The sequence below is a fragment of the Haliotis rubra genome, unplaced genomic scaffold (genome assembly GCF_003918875.1).
Source record: "Haliotis rubra isolate DU_JTF1 unplaced genomic scaffold, ASM391887v1 Scf167, whole genome shotgun sequence".
NCBI classification, from domain to species: domain Eukaryota; kingdom Metazoa; phylum Mollusca; class Gastropoda; order Lepetellida; family Haliotidae; genus Haliotis; species Haliotis rubra.
Window position 1 is genome coordinate 74258 of NW_025765636.1, and position 19112 is coordinate 93369.

Below are 19112 nucleotides of genomic sequence, written 5' to 3' on the forward strand. Positions count from 1 at the left end.
GCCCCGTCACGATCACTGGATCTTGATCTTTATCGTAAGGAAACAGTTCTTTCCCCGCCAAGAAAGATCGTTTGAGAACCTTGACTAAAATATGAAAACATTTCGAAAAATATCTGTGGACGTCCAGCTAACGTTACACATGCTCTGCAAATCGAACAATCGACCGGTTGTCGATATTTAAAGGTTTTTTTTGACTGGACTGTGACTTCAGCCTAGGTCGTCAAGGATGGAAACTGAACTTCACTTGTCTCAAGTTCTTAAAAGGCATTTAGAAGTTGGACGAACATGAATACATGCCACGTTTTATCGATAACAACTTCTCTATATTCTTTATACGACGTTTCAGAGCTAATTCTTGCTCCTTCTTCGTCCACCTGAAGACAAAGTAAGAATTGGCTCTGAAACGTCGTATAAAGAATATAGATAAGTTGTTATCGATAAAACGTGGCATGTATTCAGTTGTCTCGGGAAGATAAAAATATGTCGAACAGAACAATTTTCAGGCAGGGCTTTTTCATCCGCACTAACGGGCTTGCAGTATATTTCTGATAGTAAATAGCAGCCTCAATGCAATCTAAAACCAAGGCAAGGCGTGGAAGAGAGCAGTTTATTTCATCAAAATGTGTGTATAATATGTGTTTAAAAAATATCTACAACAAAGTACAGCTACTCTACGACTAGATACCGACTAGACTACAGTGACAATGCCATTTATGGTTAAACAGACGCTCATAAGTACACAGACTTTCAATTTCATAACAAAGAAAACCAATGAAATATTAAGGATAATCGGTAATACTGACTCTCAATAATCATGTTGCATAATGTGATTACTGACGTCACCAGGTTGTCTTAGTAACGGATATGTCAGTATGACACAAATGTCGCTGTCTTTAGAAAAAACAAAAACAAGTGTAACGACTGAAAGCTTCAATCCTTGTCCGGCACTTATTCGAATAAGGAAAGAAATTTAAATGTCGTGCCAATAACGACTTAATCCTTTTCCTTATTCGTTTTTATTAATAACCGATCTCATAAAATCAGATCTCTCACTCGATGGGAAGAGGTAGCGTATCTTAGTAAAAGATCTTAATTAGATGAGGTCGATTGGTAAGGGTCGTGATTCTATTATCCACGAGGTTTCTTTAAAAAAAACACCTTTTTTTCGCTTGGCATCTGAAGGAAATGTATCCGTAAACAATTTAAGTAACTGTGGCCTGAACATCAAGACGTATCAGACAACATATAACGGCATCGCTACAACTGGTCAGCGTGGTATGGGTGTTGAGGAAGTTAGCGATGGTAATGATATCGTTACATATATAACAAAGGATTAGGATACACTGTGAACAAATCGTAAACCAGCTTTGACGATGGTAAGGTTGCACAAACAGACGACAAACAACCTTTATCGAAGCAAGGGGTTTTAAAACAAATCGTGATCTAACGGAGAAGTAATATATTAAAAAGCACGAAATAAAAAATCCAATTGTATTTACACAGGTAATAGCACGCAAACACATTGAATGATGGTTTACGTAAAACCTCTGTTCTTCTTAACATTGATATCCATGATTCCTTGATATTCGGGTCTGATACCGACTTCGGTGCGCAGTGTGTCTCAGAATGAGTATTGATTCGTGTTTGTGAGATTCATAAATTAGCACAAGTTCTGACCTTCCTGATATTAAAGATTATGATTACCGAAACTGCACCGTATACGTCTACCTAACATTTCTGGTTGTTTGTGATGAAAATCACAAGGTTCTCACCCTCGACAGTCCAGTGTCATCTCTCCACAGTTTTGTAAACCACTCCAAAATGTTAAAAAACACGAGATTTTTACATAGAATTAAAATGTCAATATGCCATTTCTGATTGCAGTAGGTTTTCCAATTAGGTTCTTCCTTACTTTAATCTGAGTAAAATGTTACAGATGTTGTTTACAGACTAGCTAATTATTTCCGTTACCAATCATTCGCGGTATTGAACAAAACATTCTACAGAAAGGCAAAAAATACAATATATTTAATGGTTCTACTAATAAACCTACGGGTTAATATGAGTTTGCATAACGCCTAACGCTATGATTAATGTTTTGAGTATACATGGCTAATACATAAATATATCTTTGCTGTGTATAGAAGTTGAACCAAAGCGAAAGGTATTTAAAGCACTTCAATAACAGAACAGTGTTAATCCTGGTGTCCCCCGACGTGATATTGCTGGAATATTGCTAAAAGCGGCGTAAACCCACACTCACTCACTCGCTCACTCACTATGTTACCTATTTCGCCTTGTGCATATCATTTAGACAGACCGCCGCCTTATAGCTGGAATATTGCTGAGTGCGGTGTTAAACAACAAACCAACCAATTCATATCATTTAGCTTAAATGGAATGGATCTGATATGCATGACAGAGAACATTTCATCCCTTATCTTAGCTTCCTTTATCCTAAATATTCAGCACACAGGCTACGATAGCAGGTTCTGTAACATATCAGATTTTACCAGGAACGTGTCATTCCCAACTTCTTGTAATAACGTTGTATTTAACATGGGTCACTGTCGTAAGCATCGTTGCCATACTGCTGTCGCTCCTGCGACGTTATCGTTTGTGTTCTGTTGTTTTCGTTGTCCGATTGATTGGGATCGTAACCAGATTCGGAATCCCGATGATGTCGCTTCTTCCTCTTCTTCCTCCGCTTCTTGTCCTTCCGGTGTTCACCTTCAGTATCTTCTACAGATGTGCCTCGTGCTGCGTTGCGGTGCTGTGTTTCATCTTCCATGAACCCGTTTACAGGGGGGAGTTTTTTCGGGTGCGTTTGTGTGGTGTTGGGTAAAATGTCCTTCATTTGGTGCACCCCCTTGTCCGTGCGGTTTACATTACTTGCGCTGAAAAAGTGGTGACATGAATGTAAACTCAATATATTAATGTTAGAGTATAAACCGTATCCCGTAGTATAACATGTAGTATAACATGAATGAGAAGAGCTTGTGTGTTGAATGTTGTTATTGACGTCGCTATCAGCAATGTTCAAGCTACATCAAGGAAACTTGTTGCAATGAAGTTTTCACTAGGCAAATCATTGCTTCATACAAGGTAGGTCACTATGATTAACCAGCATATCCCGACCTTCAGTGCGCGGGTTTCAAAAGCAGACCACTGGAACATTTTCTACGGAATAACCATAGAATTAAGCCAATGGCTCTACGAAATGTTATTATAGTAAATGTCTGTAAATTTTACGAAAGTATGACAAACGCACTTGGCATAAAAAGGGTGATTAAATACCCATCCGCAGTCTATATCTTACTGATTAAATCATGATTGAAAGATATCCACCCGGTTTAATATTTTGTATCAACTTAATGCCATCTTGATAACCAAGCTGTAAAAAATAATTCACATCAGTCAGAATCAGCAGACATAGCCAACGGGAATAGCACTTCAATCGGTGAATGGTTTCCAGAATATTCAAGCAGTGCAATATAACACATAAGATCAACTCCATGCAGGAACACACAATGTGAAAAAACAACGGCAGATGCAACGGTCTTTTACTCTACTGACCAGCAGGACTCCACATCAACGATACCCCATCACACTCCATACCAAGTTACGAAACAATGTCCTTCGCCTTTTGCTAGAAAAGGAGTTTCTCAGAAATGGTGACTCAGGTTACACTGTCAGTTGCAAACAAGTGTAGGCTGTTTCATTACCGAAAATAATGCATCACTTGAATGAGAGATGTTACACTCCTACAACTGTCGAATATAAGTCGTAATTTCCCTTACATGTTACATACCTTCAAATGTCGAACATAAGTCATTGTTTGCCTTACATGTCACACACCTACACATGTCGAATATAAGTCGTTATTTCCCTTACATGCTACAGACCTACAACTGTCGAATATAAGTCGTTATGTAGAGGGTAATGTCCGAGTAACTCTCCATTCCTTAAAAATAATGGAGCCGAGCCCCGGAGTGACCAAGGCACATTATTTTTAAGGAATGGAGAGTTACGAGGATATTACCCTACTTAAATTACATTCAAAGTATTGGTAATATTTCTGTTATCAAAATTAAATGTCAAAATGACAAAATGAAGGCTTTAATTTGAAACTGGTACACATCGCTCCATTCCTGAAAAGTAATTGAGCGAGCAGACAATAGAATGACGTCACAAATGTAATTTAATTCCCTTACATGATACACACGTACAACTGTCGAATATAAGCTGTTATTTTTCTTACATGCTACACACCTACAACTGTCGAATATAAGTCGTTATTTCCCCTACATGTTACACACCTACAACTGTCGAATATAAGTCGTTATTTCCCATGTTACACAGCTACAACTGTCGAATATAAGTCGTTATTTCCCTTACACATTACACACGTACAACTGTCGAAAATAAGCTGTTATTTTCCTTACATGTTACACACCTACAACTGTCGAATAAAAGTCGTTATTTCCCCTACATGTAACACACCTACAACTGTCGAATATAAGTCGTAATTTCCCTTACATGTTACATACCTTCAAATGTCGAACATAAGTCATTGTTTGCCTTACATGTCACACACCTACACATGTCGAATATAAGTCGTTATTTCCCTTACATGCTACAGACCTACAACTGTCGAATATAAGTCGTTATGTAGAGGGTAATGTCCGAGTAACTCTCCATTCCTTAAAAATAATGGAGCCGAGCCCCGGAGTGACCAAGGCACATTATTTTTAAGGAATGGAGAGTTACGAGGATATTACCCTACTTAAATTACATTCAAAGTATTGGTAATATTTCTGTTATCAAAATTAAATGTCAAAATGACAAAATGAAGGCTTTAATTTGAAACTGGTACACATCGCTCCATTCCTGAAAAGTAATTGAGCGAGCAGACAATAGAATGACGTCACAAATGTAATTTAATTCCCTTACATGATACACACGTACAACTGTCGAATATAAGCTGTTATTTTCCTTACATGCTACACACCTACAACTGTCGAATATAAGTCGTTATTTCCCCTACATGTTACACACCTACAACTGTCGAATATAAGTCGTTATTTCCCATGTTACACAGCTACAACTGTCGAATATAAGTCGTTATTTCCCTTACACATTACACACGTACAACTGTCGAAAATAAGCTGTTATTTTCCTTACATGTTACACACCTACAACTGTCGAATAAAAGTCGTTATTTCCCCTACATGTTACACACCTACAACTGTCGAATATAAGTCGTAATTTCCCTTACATGTTACATACCTTCAAATGTCGAACATAAGTCATTGTTTGCCTTACATGTCACACACCTACACATGTCGAATATAAGTCGTTATTTCCCTTACATGCTACAGACCTACAACTGTCGAATATAAGTCGTTATGTAGAGGGTAATGTCGAGTAACTCTCCATTCCTTAAAAATAATGGAGCCGAGCCCCGGAGTGACCAAGGCACATTATTTTTAAGGAATGGAGAGTTACGAGGATATTACCCTACTTAAATTACATTCAAAGTATTGGTAATATTTCTGTTATCAAAATTAAATGTCAAAATGACAAAATGAAGGCTTTAATTTGAAACTGGTACACATCGCTCCATTCCTGAAAAGTAATTGAGCGAGCAGACAATAGAATGACGTCACAAATGTAATTTAATTCCCTTACATGATACACACGTACAACTGTCGAATATAAGCTGTTATTTTCTTACATGCTACACACCTACAACTGTCGAATATAAGTCGTTATTTCCCCTACATGTTACACACCTACAACTGTCGAATATAAGTCGTTATTTCCATGTTACACAGCTACAACTGTCGAATATAAGTCGTTATTTCCCTTACACATTACACACGTACAACTGTCGAAAATAAGCTGTTATTTTCCTTACATGTTACACACCTACAACTGTCGAATAAAAGTCGTTATTTCCCCTACATGTTACACACACCTACAACTGTCGAATATAAGTCGTAATTTCCCTTACATGTTACATACCTTCAAATGTCGAACATAAGTCATTGTTTGCCTTACATGTCACACACCTACACATGTCGAATATAAGTCGTTATTTCCCTTACATGCTACAGACCTACAACTGTCGAATATAAGTCGTTATGTAGAGGGTAATGTCCGAGTAACTCTCCATTCCTTAAAAATAATGGAGCCGAGCCCCGGAGTGACCAAGGCACATTATTTTTAAGGAATGGAGAGTTACGAGGATATTACCCTACTTAAATTACATTCAAAGTATTGGTAATATTTCTGTTATCAAAATTAAATGTCAAAATGACAAAATGAAGGCTTTAATTTGAAACTGGTACACATCGCTCCATTCCTGAAAAGTAATTGAGCGAGCAGACAATAGAATGACGTCACAAATGTAATTTAATTCCCTTACATGATACACACGTACAACTGTCGAATATAAGCTGTTATTTTCCTTACATGTTACACACCTACAACTGTCGAATATAAGTCGTTATTTCCCCTACATGTTACACACCTACAACTGTCGAATATAAGTCGTTATTTCCCATGTTACACACCTACAACTGTCGAATATAAGTCGTTATTTCTCTTACACATTACACACGTACAACTGTCGAATATAAGCTGTTATTTTCCTTACATGTTACACACCTACAACTGTCGAATAAAAGTCGTTATTTCCCCTACATGTTACACACCTACAACTGTCGAATATAAGTCGTTATTTCCCATGTTACACACCTACAACTGTCGAATATAAGTCGTTATTTCTCTTACACATTACACACCTACAACTGTCGAATATAAGTCGTTATTTTCCTTACATGTTACACACCTACAACTGTCGAATATAAGTCGTTATTTCCCTTACATGTTACACACCTACAACTGTCGAACATAAGTCGTTATTTCCCTTACATGTTACACACCTACAAATGTCGAACATAAGTCGTTATTTCCCTTACATCACCCTCACCACCATATAATATATTAAACGGTAATATATCCCAAGTAATGATAATACAAAAGTAAATGAAGAGGTTCATAATATAAAATAAGTTCATAAAATAAGCTATAGCCGAGGACGCCATGATACATCTATAGTAAGATACTGTTTATATGGGCGTTAAACCAAATTCCCTCACTCACTATACCCTCGCTGAAAGGAAGGTTCAATGTTAGAAACAAGTGCTGCACATCTAGGCACTCACTTCAAGTTGTTGTGAGTGTCAACGAGTTTACCAGTAGCGCCGTGGGTGGTGTGAATTGGCGTCACCTTCGCCGACGTCAGGTCACGTCTCGCGTGACTCTTTTTGTTCTTTTTCTGGCGTTTGCTGAAAAAATATGAGAAAACATATCGACGTTAGAGAATGTTTTCAGAAAGAATCGAGATGCTTGTAATCCCACTGTCATCTTTTTAATCATCAATTCAGCAGCAGCATTATTAACAACAACAGTGACATCAGGAACAACGCCGACATGTAAAGAAATGGTGACATAATACAGTCATGACAAAGATCAAGTAACTAAGCCTGACAATCGTATTTATTTGGCCGCCTCAAAGGTTCAGAATATGCTACTGACGACAAATGAAACCACTCGGGGGAGATGGGAGTTAGTGGAGTAGGGACAACATAGCTTGTAGTGTCAGTGGTAGAAGTGACATGGATAGTGGTGTCAGTGGTTGAAGTAACATGGGTAGTAGTGTCAGTGGTGGAAGTGACATGTATAGTAGTAAGTGAGTGAGTTTAGTTTTACTCTGCACTCAGCAATATTCCAGCTATATGGCGGCGGTCTGTAAATAATCGAGTCCCGACCAGACAATCCAGTGATCAGCAGCAGGAGCATCGATCTGCGCAATTGGGAACCGATGACATGTGTCAACCAAGTCAGCGAGCCTGACCACCCGATCCTGTTAGTCGCCTCTTATGACAAGCATTGGTTACTGAAGATCAATATGATAGTAGTGTCAATCGTAGACGTAACATATGTAGTAGTGTCAGAGGTGGAAGTGACATGGATAGTAGTGTCAATGGTAGACGTAACATGGGTAGTAGTGTCAGTGATAGAAGTGACATGGATAGTAGTGTCAATGGTAGACGTAACATGTGTAGTTGTGTCAGTGGTGGAAGTGACATGGATAGTAGTGACAATGGTAGACGTAACATGTGTAGTTGTGTCAGTGGTGGAAGTGACATGGATAGTAGTGTCAATGGTAGACGTAACAGGGGTAGTTGTGTGAGTGGTAGATATAACTAAGATAGTAGTGTGACTGGTAGGAGTCACATGGATAGTAGTGTGACTGTTAGAAGGATGTATAGCAGTATCAATGGTAGGTGTAATATTGATATTAGTGTCAGTGGTAGAAGCTGCATGGATAGCAGTGTCAATGGTAGACGTAACATGGGTAGTTGTGTCAGTGGTAGATATAACTAAGATAGTAGTGTGACTGGTAGGAGTCACGTGGATAGTGGTATCATTGGTAGGAGTCACATGGATAGTAGTGTCACTGTTAGGAGAAGCATGTATAGCAGTATCAATGGCAGGTGTAATATTGATATTAGTGTCAGTGGTAGAAGTTGCATGGATAGTAGTGTCAATGGTAGACGTATCATGGGTAGTTGTGTCAGTGGTAGATATAACTAAGATAGTAGTGTGACTGGTAGAAGTCACATGATAGTGGTATCATAGGTAGGAGTCACATGGATAGTGGTATCATTGGTAGGAGTCACATGGATAGTAGTGTGACTGTTAGGAGAAGCATGTATAGCAGTATCAATGGTAGGTGTAATATTGATATTAGTGTCAGTGGTAGAAGTTGCATGGATAGTAGTGTCAATGGTAGACGTAACATGGGTAGTTGTGTGAGTGGTAGATATAACTAAGATAGTAGTGTGACTAGTAGGAGTCACATGGATAGTGGTATCATTGGTAGGAGTCACATGGATAGTAGTGTCACTGTTAAGAGAAGCATGTATAGCAGTATCAATGGTAGGTGTAATATTGATATTAGTGTCAGCGGTAGACGTAACATGGGTAGTTGTGTCAGTTGTAGATAAAACTAAGATAGTAGTGTGACTGGTAGGAGTAACATGGATAGTGGTATCATTGGTAGGAGTCACATGGATAGTGGTATCGTTGGTACCAGTCACATGGATAGTAGTGTCACTGTTAGGAGAAGCATGTATAGCAGTATCAATGGTAGGTGTAATATTGATATTAGTATCAGTGGTAGAAGTTGCATGGATAGTAGTGTCAATGGTAGACGTAACATGGGTAGTTGTGTCAGTGGTAGATATAACTATGATAGTAGTGTGACTGGTAGGAGTCACATGGATAGTAGTGTCAATGGTAGACGTAACGTGGGTAGTTGTGTCAGTGGTAGATATAACTAAGATAGTAGTGTGACTGGTAGGAGTCACATGGATAGTAGTGTGACTGTTAGAAGCATGTATAGCAGTATCAATGGTAGGTGTAATATTGATATTACTGTCAGTGGTAGAAGTTGCATGGATAGTAGTGTCAATGGTAGACGTAACGTGGGTAGTTGTGTCAGTGGTAGATATCACTAAGATAGTAGTGTGACTGGTAGGAGTCACATGGATAGTAGTGTGACTGTTAGAAGCATGTATAGCAGTATCAATGGCAGGTGTAATATTGATATTATTGTCAGTGGTAGAAGTTGCATGGAAAGTAGAGTCAATGGTAGACGTAACATGGGTAGTTGTGTGAGTGGTAGATATAACTAAGATAGTAGTGAGACTGGTAGGAGTCACATGATAGTGGTATCATAGGTAGGAGTAACATGGATAGTAGTGTGAATAGTAGGAGTCACATGGATAGTAGTGTGAATGGTAGGAGTCACATGGATAGCAGTGTGACTGTTAGGTGAAGCATGTATAGCAGTATCAATGGTAGGTGTAATATTGATATTAGTGTCAGTGGTAGACGTAACATGGGTAGTTGTGTCAGTGGTAGATATAACTAAGATAGTAGTGTGACTGGTAGGAGTCCCATGGATAGTGGTATCGTTGGTAGGAGTCACATGGATAGTAGTGTCACTGTTAGGAGAAGCATGTATAGCAGTATCAATGGTAGGTGTAATATTGATATTAGTGTCAGTGGTAGACGTAACATGGGTAGTTGTGTGAGTGGTAGATATAACTAAGATAGTAGTGTGACTGGTAGGAGTCACATGGATAGTGGTATCATTGGTAGGAGTAACATGGATAGTGGTATCATTGGTAGGAGTTGCATGGATAGTAGCGGCAATGGTAGATGTAACATCGCTAGTGGTAGACGTTGCACGGATAAGACAACAGCAGAAGTAGTTTTAACAGTTGCATCTGTAGAAAAGGTGGTAGGAACGTGAAAAGTAGAGACACTTGACACATGTTGATCAACAAAGAGAAATGGCCTTACGATATGAATCAGAAACAATGCACAGATCACGTAACACATCAATACATCCGGCATGATCAATACAGAGATTGAAGTTTTTGAAAGTAATTGTATTGTTATCTTTGTTCATACTCCCCCATTGTATTGTGTAAACATGTTTTAATCTATATATATTCACTCTTTGTACTGACTCAGCATTCACCTGATGAAGGAGCAAGAATTACATCTGAAACATCGTGTAAAGAATTAAAAAGAAGTTGCTATCCATAAAACATGTCATGTATTCAAATGCATAGATTGTAACCAGAACAAGAAAGCGTACACTTAACAACTGGATTTCAGTAAATAAATACAAACGTATTCAAAACGTTATCAGGCTGAAAATAGTGGCAGGAACACGTCAAATGTAAGGCCCAATTCCCAACTGTATGATGCCCACATCCAATACATCCCCATCGAATACATCATGTATTGTTTTATCTCATTTTTAACCAAGATCTAACACCGGTGTGTACTTTCTTTTGCATGGCAATTTTTCATGATTGTAGGACCCTTACTTCCACACGTGGAGACCGATGGCAATGGCGATGATGATGAGTAGGACGAGGATGGCGACGGGGATGATGACCCTGTTGGCGAGGTTAGCGGGAGGGATGCCGTAAAACTCCTCGTCTACGTACGTCACAGGCACACCCACTGCCGAACCGATGTCAAGGCGAACGCCCTGGACAATGGCTGCAATGAGAGATCTTCAGGTGACTTCAATCACTGACGACGAGAACGATGATGATGACGATGATGATTAATCGATGATGATGATGATTAATCGATGATGGTGATGATTCATCGATGATGATGATGATGATTAATCGATGATGATGATGATGATGATGATGATGATTAATCGATGATGATTAATCGATGATGATTAATCGATGATGGTGATGATTAATCGATGATGATGATGATTAATCGATGATGATGATGATGATGATTAATCGATGATGACGATGATTAATCGATGATGATGATGATGATGATGATGATGATGATGATGATAATCGATGATGACGATGAGTAATCGATGATGATGATGATGATGATGATGATGATTAATCGATGATGATGATGATGACGATGATTAATCGATGATGATGATGATGATGATGATGATGATGATGATGATGATGATGATGATGATGATGATGATGATGATGATGAATCGATGATGATGATGATGAAGATGATCCTTTGGTATATACGTTACATTGAAATCATTATGTGTGTCTCCCTATCATAAATACGGTCAAACACCGTTGTGTCGAAGTTGAAGGGAGCAACTTAAATACTTACAGTTATCCGAGGCTCGTCACAATCGAAAATGATGAACTTAGAAGTAATAGACGTTTAGTTCGAGAAAACCGTAAGTTCGAAACATTAAAGCTCGATACAACGGTCGGTATTTGACTGTATCACATTTTATAAATACAAATTATATTGCGCAAGTCTTGCGTTCATCGGTATGGTTTATGGCACCGGTGACAATATCCTTTACATGATTATGTGGGAGTGCTGCTTTGAATAGCATTCCAGTATGACCCGTGAAGATCCGGGTTAGAGTTAGCATTCAGCAACTCATGCTTGTCGTAAAAGGCGACTAACGGGATCAAGACTTTTGTCGTCATGCTCGCTGATTTGGTTGACACATGTCCCATATGGTGAAACAAAACCAGTGTCATATATATCATATGTGCATATGTGCACATATCTATTTTGCCTATCTCTATTTCTTCGACGTCATTATACAATTGAACGTGACGTCATTGAAGAGGGTCGTGACACTTGCTTACCGTGTTTTACTGCACAAATGTACATGAATAAAATGGACAATGAACAAAGTGTCATATGACTTATACAAAAAGTCGTGCAAAATTTGTTTTGCCCTCGCTCTCGCACGGGCAATACAATATTTCGTATGACACACCTGCTCCAGTAATAATCTCTGTATCCAAAATGCGCAATAGATGCTCAAGGTGGTGATCACTGGATAGTCAGGTTCAGACTCGATTATTTACAGATTGCCGTCATATAACTGTAATATTGCTGAGTATACCGTTAAACGACAAACAAACAAACAAACGTGCCAGTTTGTTTGTTACTCAGCACCGCTCTCATGACATGCATCAATCGCAAGTCATCCAGCCTGACAACCCGGTTACGACAAACCATCAACCAAGTCAGCCAGCCTGACAACCCGGGCCCCGTTCCTCAAAGCCATCGTAGCGCTAAGATGATCGTAACTCCCATACTTTAACATAGCCTTACGACTGTCGTAGCGCTACGATCGCTTTCAGGAACGGGGCCCTGGTCCTGTTAGTTACCTCTTACGACAAACCATCAACCAAGTCAGCAAGCCTCTCCACCAAATCCTGTTAGTTCTTACGACAAACATGGGGTCTGGAGGTCAGTTCTAACCCGAATCTTCGTATTTCAATTATATCAGGTTGTGACCATATATGGTATGTGACGACTTACTTACCCTTAAATGCAATAGAGTTCAAGACAAATTGTGTCTTTGAGACTGACGAGATATTAGCAAGAGCATTGAACTGTATATGGAAGTAGACCTTGAGATTCTTTTTGTCAGTGACAGCCTGGTTCACTCCCACCAACGAACCCGCAAACCTAAAAAGAACATTACATAAAGAAAAATGTGAATGGCATTTATATTAGAAGTGATGAAGATGTAAGAATATACTCCGAACGTCGGTTATAATGCAGACGATGACATCCATAAAATTTCTCTCTCTAAACAATTTTATAGAGATTTCTATCGTATTTGAGGTATTACTACCAAGAACACGTCATTTGTAAAACACGTGTATATTTCTCTCAGATCATTGTAAAACACATTCCCGAAGCAAAATTAGTTTATACAACGTAGATGATTTTATGTCCGCTTCATCATCTGTGATGAAGGTAACATGCGGTTCTCGGTTATCTGAAGCTGATCACATTCGTGAGTGTTTCATGATGGTTGCACTGTCCAAGCGAGGTACTGACACATGCAATAACATAACTATGCGAGTTGATGATCGTGGTAGAATATCTAAAACACAAAAAAAGAAAACGGGAGAAATAATAAATGACAAAAACAAGGGAGGCAACTCAGTTCAAAGATAACTCACGCTGCATTGATGTCCCAGTAGAGGAAGCCGCAGGCCGAAGGATACTCTTCACAGTAGACATTGGCGCCGTCGGCCACAACTGTTTTAAAGGCTGCGGTTTTGCTTGACCACTTGAAAACAACAAATATGTTTACTTTACGGATTACGATCTTAATCTAAATTAATCACATGGGCAAATCTTAAGAGTTCAAACCCTTGCTGTACATATAAACATAATATTTAAGTGTTAACTTTTTGTTCCTTTCGCTTTAAAAACGTTTTGTTTACATGTTCTTTACTGCCACAGGGAGCAATGTTCCAGGGAACATGACGGTGGTCTGTAAGTAGTCGACTCTGGTCTATACGATCCAGTGATTGACATCATGAGCATCGATGTACACAATCCGGTTACGATGACAATTCATCTAACAGTTTACCGAACCTGACCACAAGATTTATTTAGTCATTAAGTGTTTTTGTGTATTTGTTGTTGAACAATGTTCCAGCTATACGACGGTGGTCTGTAATTAATCGAGCCTGGTGCAGACAATACAGTGACTGACATCATGAGCATAGGTCTGCACAACTGGGGACAAGCATTGGTTGCTGAGGCCATACATATACTCTGACCCAACTACCAATGGGTCCATAAGCAAAACAACAATGAAATGAGTACAACACAAATAAAATGTTGAAGGCTGCCAGACCACTTACTTTTGAAAATACGCGACTTGTCACTATGGAATTGAAAATACGCGAGAGGTACCTGACACTATGGAATCTTAGAAGGGACACAGGGCGCAATGTCTCTCAATGCGACAACAACAAGAACCAAAAACTGTCCTTATCTACGTACGATCAAGTTTACTGATGAAGGGACACCGATGAAGCTTAACCCCCTGGCTGCCACAGGGGGTTAATCATGAAAGTAGAAGTTTCACTCTAAAGGACGTAATGAATAATGATTGTCATTAAGCTATGGTTATTTTCGTACAGATTTGTAAATATACTCACGTCGTCTGGTTCAAGTCTGTAGAGAGTGACAGAAACAACCTCTGACTGTTGCTCGGCTGAAACACAATAAAATATAGGAGTGAGTTTAGTTTTACGCCGCTTTGACTAATATTCAAGCAATATCAATGTGGGTCACACCAGAAATGGGCTTCACACATTGTACCCATGTGGGAATCAAACCCAGGTCTTCGGCGTGACGAGTGAACGCCTTAACCACCAGGTTATCCCACTGCCCCTTAAAATATGTAAAATGCGTACATTAACAACATATACTTAAGCAAGCTGACTTCATCAAAGCATAAAATAAGATGTGTTATTATCTGACCTTATTTATATGAAATAATGGCTTTAAAAATAGATCATGCTCGCTGACCAAGCTGATGCAAGTCATCGCCGCCGTCACATTTTGCTGGAATATTGATGGGTGTTCCGTTGAATAACAAACATATCATTTTAGAAAGTGGTCAAACGTAACATGTTCAATTTGGGATTACACATTCTCGGCAAAGTACAGATTCTACTACTTTTTGTGGTGTAGTCAAATTCGAACCCACATTTTCAAAGTGGGGCACCTAACCGCCTGTCGAGGGTCTGCGATCCAACCCATCTAACCACCGCGACTTTCATGAAAATATAAGTGTGTGGACAACTGGTAGATCACATATGGGTTCGAATCCGGCGGATGGGATTCAACCCCCAAAAGGTACTAGGATATGTACTTTACTGAGAAAGTGTAATCCCAAACGTAACATATGTTAACAAGCAATATCACGGCAGAATGGGCTTCACACATAGTACCCATGTGGGGAATCAAACCAGAGTCTTCGGCGTGAAAAGCGAACGCTTTAACCACTAGGCTACCTTACCGCCCCTCATAACGTGCGTGAAGAACACATGGCTACAATGAATATATACTCATGCCAATAATGGTTGTCACCCCCCTCCCTAGTCTGTCTCACAGTCCCTGAACCACATTAATTTCCCTACTGCCAAGCCCTCTCTGCAGTGCTAAAGCCCTAAATAAAGCAAGTCTAGATTTCCTCAGGTTCAGGTTCTGAATCTCTGGTCTCCCTAGGGCTCCTTTTCAATATAAATGGGCTTGTTTGTTACTATCAAAATTACATATATTCAGAGACTAAGCCTTAGTCTACCCCCTCCCCACCCCAACCCCACACCCACCCAATTAAAAAATTGAAAGGGATAAAAAATTGACATGAGTATATATTACACGAAATAATGAATTTGTCTAAACTTACTGACAAAAATAATTAATGCCGAAGGTTATCGTTTCAACTTTAGTTTCTTTCTTTGAATCACATGATAAATAGTGTAGCAACATTGTTACCTTTGCCTGCGGCTATATTACAGTATCAACACATACCCATTTGAAACATTTATTTCATTTTCTGACAGTAAAACACTTTGACATAGATAATAAAAGTAATTATTGAAATGTTTCATTAGACAATATTTGAGATGTTCATACACTAAATGTTATATCACGGCAGGCTTTATTTATTTAGACTCTGGCTACAGAAGCAAATTCGTCCTGCGCACAGTTTCTACAGTCTGCTCTGTGCCTGTAGCGTTCCATTAACACATTATACAGAGTCGTGGGGGTGTAAGTAGGGAAAGCCTAATTTATGACTAACATAGATCAGGAGAAAACGACGTTGTTATGGACATCAACATGGACGTCACCCCTAGGAATTGTTAAAGCTGGATTTAACAAAGGTATACATTGAGATATAAATCGCTAGCTAATCCACACCTGGTTATGTAAATGTTTCCCACGTGTACAAGGTTTCCATGGGCCATACAATGAACGTTATTTGTATCCAGGGCTTATACTCGTGAGTAATGGTGTCTGAATAATGTTCTGTATAATCTCGACGATATATTTTCAACTCTGTGTACTGTCGCTGTGGCGATGAATCGACATACAGTTAAACATATTTGTGTCAAAGTTGAAGAGACCTACGTAGATACTTCGAGTTATCTAAGGTCCGACACAATCACAAAATGATGGCTTCAGACAAAATAAATTATTCCGAGACAATCATGATTCGAGACAACGCTGTTTGACTGCACATGTAGTTATATCGATACTATTCCAACTCGAAATATTGCTGATACATATTATCTAATACATGGACATCCGTGGTGTAAAAGACCGCCTCCGTGGTGTAGTGGTTAGAGCGTCCGCCCGGAGAGCGGAAGGTCGCGGGTTCGATCCCCGACTGCGTCATACCAAAACACGTTAAAATATGGTACTTGTTGGTCCCTGCCTGGCGCTCGGCATTAATGGGTACAACAAGGACTGGTCGGCTCGGAGTCAGTATAATGTGTCTGAGTGGGGTATTCATGCTTCACTGCGGCATGGTATCTCAGTGAGCTAGCACTATAAAACCAGCTTAAGTCTGGGCTAGTACAAGCAGCCGCACATACACATACACTCGCATGCACGTCGTCATATGAGCGAAATATTCTCAAGCACGACGTTAAACCCAATTTCACCTCACCCCACCGTGGTGTAAAAGATGTCCAATACATTCTATATGGGATATCAACAGCTCGCCCGACACCAAGCGAAGGATTGATTTTAATTATATTAATTCAAACATGATCTAAAGGGCACGGTAGTGATAAATATTGGGTGTGGTCGATTTTAACGTCGTTTCAAACAGTATTTCGGTTATAGCAAAGTTGTCTTGATGTGAAAGGAATGCATAATGTAATTCAGGTCTCGCACGTGTATCACTTCGGTGAAATCAACGAGCTCGGGTGTGAGTGAGTGAGATTAGTTTTACGCCGCTTTTAGCAATATTGAAGCAACTCACAGCTGGGGAACACCAGTAATGGGCTTCACACATTGTACCCATGTATGCAGGGAATCGAACCCAGGTCTTCGGCAAGACGAGCGAACGCTTTAACCACTAGGCTACCCAGCCAAAGTCATATGGTGTGATGTTGCAGACCCCGCCATGATAGTGATAGGGGCTAATCTAGGAACACGAACAGCTCATCTTAAGGCGCAACTCACCAAACCAAATAACCTCGATTTGAGTGATGCATTCAAATTCATGTCTGATTTCTAAATATCTCGCAAACGAATACAATCTAGGAATTCAAATTGTTAAAAACTTAATTTCGCGCTGTCATTTTGTTATGGATAGTCAGTACATCCTGTCGTTTCTAAAGGCCCCTGAATCAACTTTAAAAGGGTATTATATTTCTGTTCTGTTCTGTTTATGGTATTCTTTTGCAAAAATCGACATTACCGAATCGAGGCATGAAGAAGTATTTATATCGACCACAAGTAAGATTCGAACATTTAGTAAATCAAATAACAAAGAACAACATGTACTTGAAGTGCGATCCTTCAGTTAATGAAATAATTTAAGTACATGGATACGGACCGCTGCCATATAGGTTCGAATATTGCTGAGTGCGGCGTTAAACCGAACTCACTCACTCACTCAGTCAAAGAAGATAACATTTCCTTGAGATTTGAACCATTGTTTAATCCAAAAAGAAAGAAAGAAAAAAAAAGAAAACATGGTCTTGAGATTAGATCCTTTAGTTCATAAAATAAAATAAAAAACCAAGCACTTGAGATTCGAATCAAATAAATAGCATGTACATGAGATTCGAACGTTTAGTTAATCAAATGAGAAAATAGGTACTTGAGATTCAACCTTTATTTAATCACATATGAAAATATGTTCTTGACATTCCAACCTTTGTTTAATCAAATAAAAAACATATATTTGATTAGTACAAATTATACAAACATATGTCGAAATTTGATAATACATAAAAAAAACGCGTGGGAAAGAACGGAACTGTATAGTTTTCATGAGACTTAATTCAGCTATTTTCTTTTTTTGCAGTTACAATTTCAAATACACTATGAATTATACAGGACAAACTGATTATATATTGATATTCCGTCATTTGCGTGATCGGGGAATTCTTTGATCTTCGGGTGCAATTAGTGCTTGTTATTGTTTATATGCACAGTATATTCCGGGGAACCGATCGATATGATATTTAATATTTAATAAATAAGGCTTTTGTTTGGATTTAGCACAAAACCTAATGGGTTTTCTTTGCGATGAATCCAAATTCAGATTTAAAGCACACTTTTACCTGATAGCGAGGCCGATTCAGTCCCAAGAATTCCTCCCAATACCAATACTGTCCACGCAAAATACTGGCAGCTCCACATCTTCACAATCAGACAGTAGATCACAACACCTGATAAAAATCCCTCGGCAATTTCACATTATACCAGTAGAGATCCGATTTCTACAGAGGCGATGGTTTCTTGGGTGTGCTTGAACTCTGGGGTATGGTGTATGCCTGATCTGTCGACATGTTACCCTTGGTAGAGCACAACATAATAACATATAGCGTCCGTCGATACCGGTCCATAACAGCCCGTTGCTGTGGACAGTGTATGAAAATGATTGACAGGGCAGTATTATGGTGTTAATGAGTTGCGCA

The 19112-nt window shown here is 39.0% G+C and overlaps 1 protein-coding gene across 2 annotated transcripts; it reads right to left on the minus strand.

The window, feature by feature from the left end:
- Positions 1-590: 590 nt before the first annotated feature.
- LOC124272166 lies at positions 591-19093 on the minus strand. Of its 2 annotated transcripts, none has more exons than XM_046707304.1 (7): positions 18756-19090; positions 14604-14659; positions 13611-13720; positions 12962-13107; positions 10980-11157; positions 7233-7355; positions 591-2897 (listed from the first exon to the last, which is right to left on the minus strand). In XM_046707304.1, the coding sequence occupies exons 1-7, from the start codon at positions 18832-18834 to the stop codon at positions 2555-2557; spliced, it is 1035 nt and encodes a 344-aa protein (XP_046563260.1). In that variant the 5' UTR covers positions 18835-19090; the 3' UTR covers positions 591-2554. The 2 variants fall into 2 exon arrangements, with proteins under 2 accessions (XP_046563260.1, XP_046563261.1); XM_046707305.1 differs by having other exon boundaries at positions 2748-2897; positions 7264-7355; positions 18756-19093.
- Positions 19094-19112: the final 19 nt, after the last annotated feature.

What these genes read in the sequence shown, in the direction of transcription:
- LOC124272166 (XM_046707304.1), bottom strand. Translation starts at nt 18,834, where the DNA reads ATGTGGAGCTGCCAGTATTTTGCGTGGACAGTATTGGTATTGGGAGGA. An exon ending in TGAATCGGCCTCGCTATCAG is followed by an intron (nt 14,660 to 18,755) that starts GTAAAAGTGTGC and finishes ATTGTGTTTCAG; the next exon opens with CCGAGCAACAGTCAGAGGTT. An exon ending in ATCGGTCTCCACGTGTGGAA is followed by an intron (nt 7,356 to 10,979) that starts GTAAGGGTCCTA and finishes ATATTTTTTCAG; the next exon opens with CAAACGCCAGAAAAAGAACA.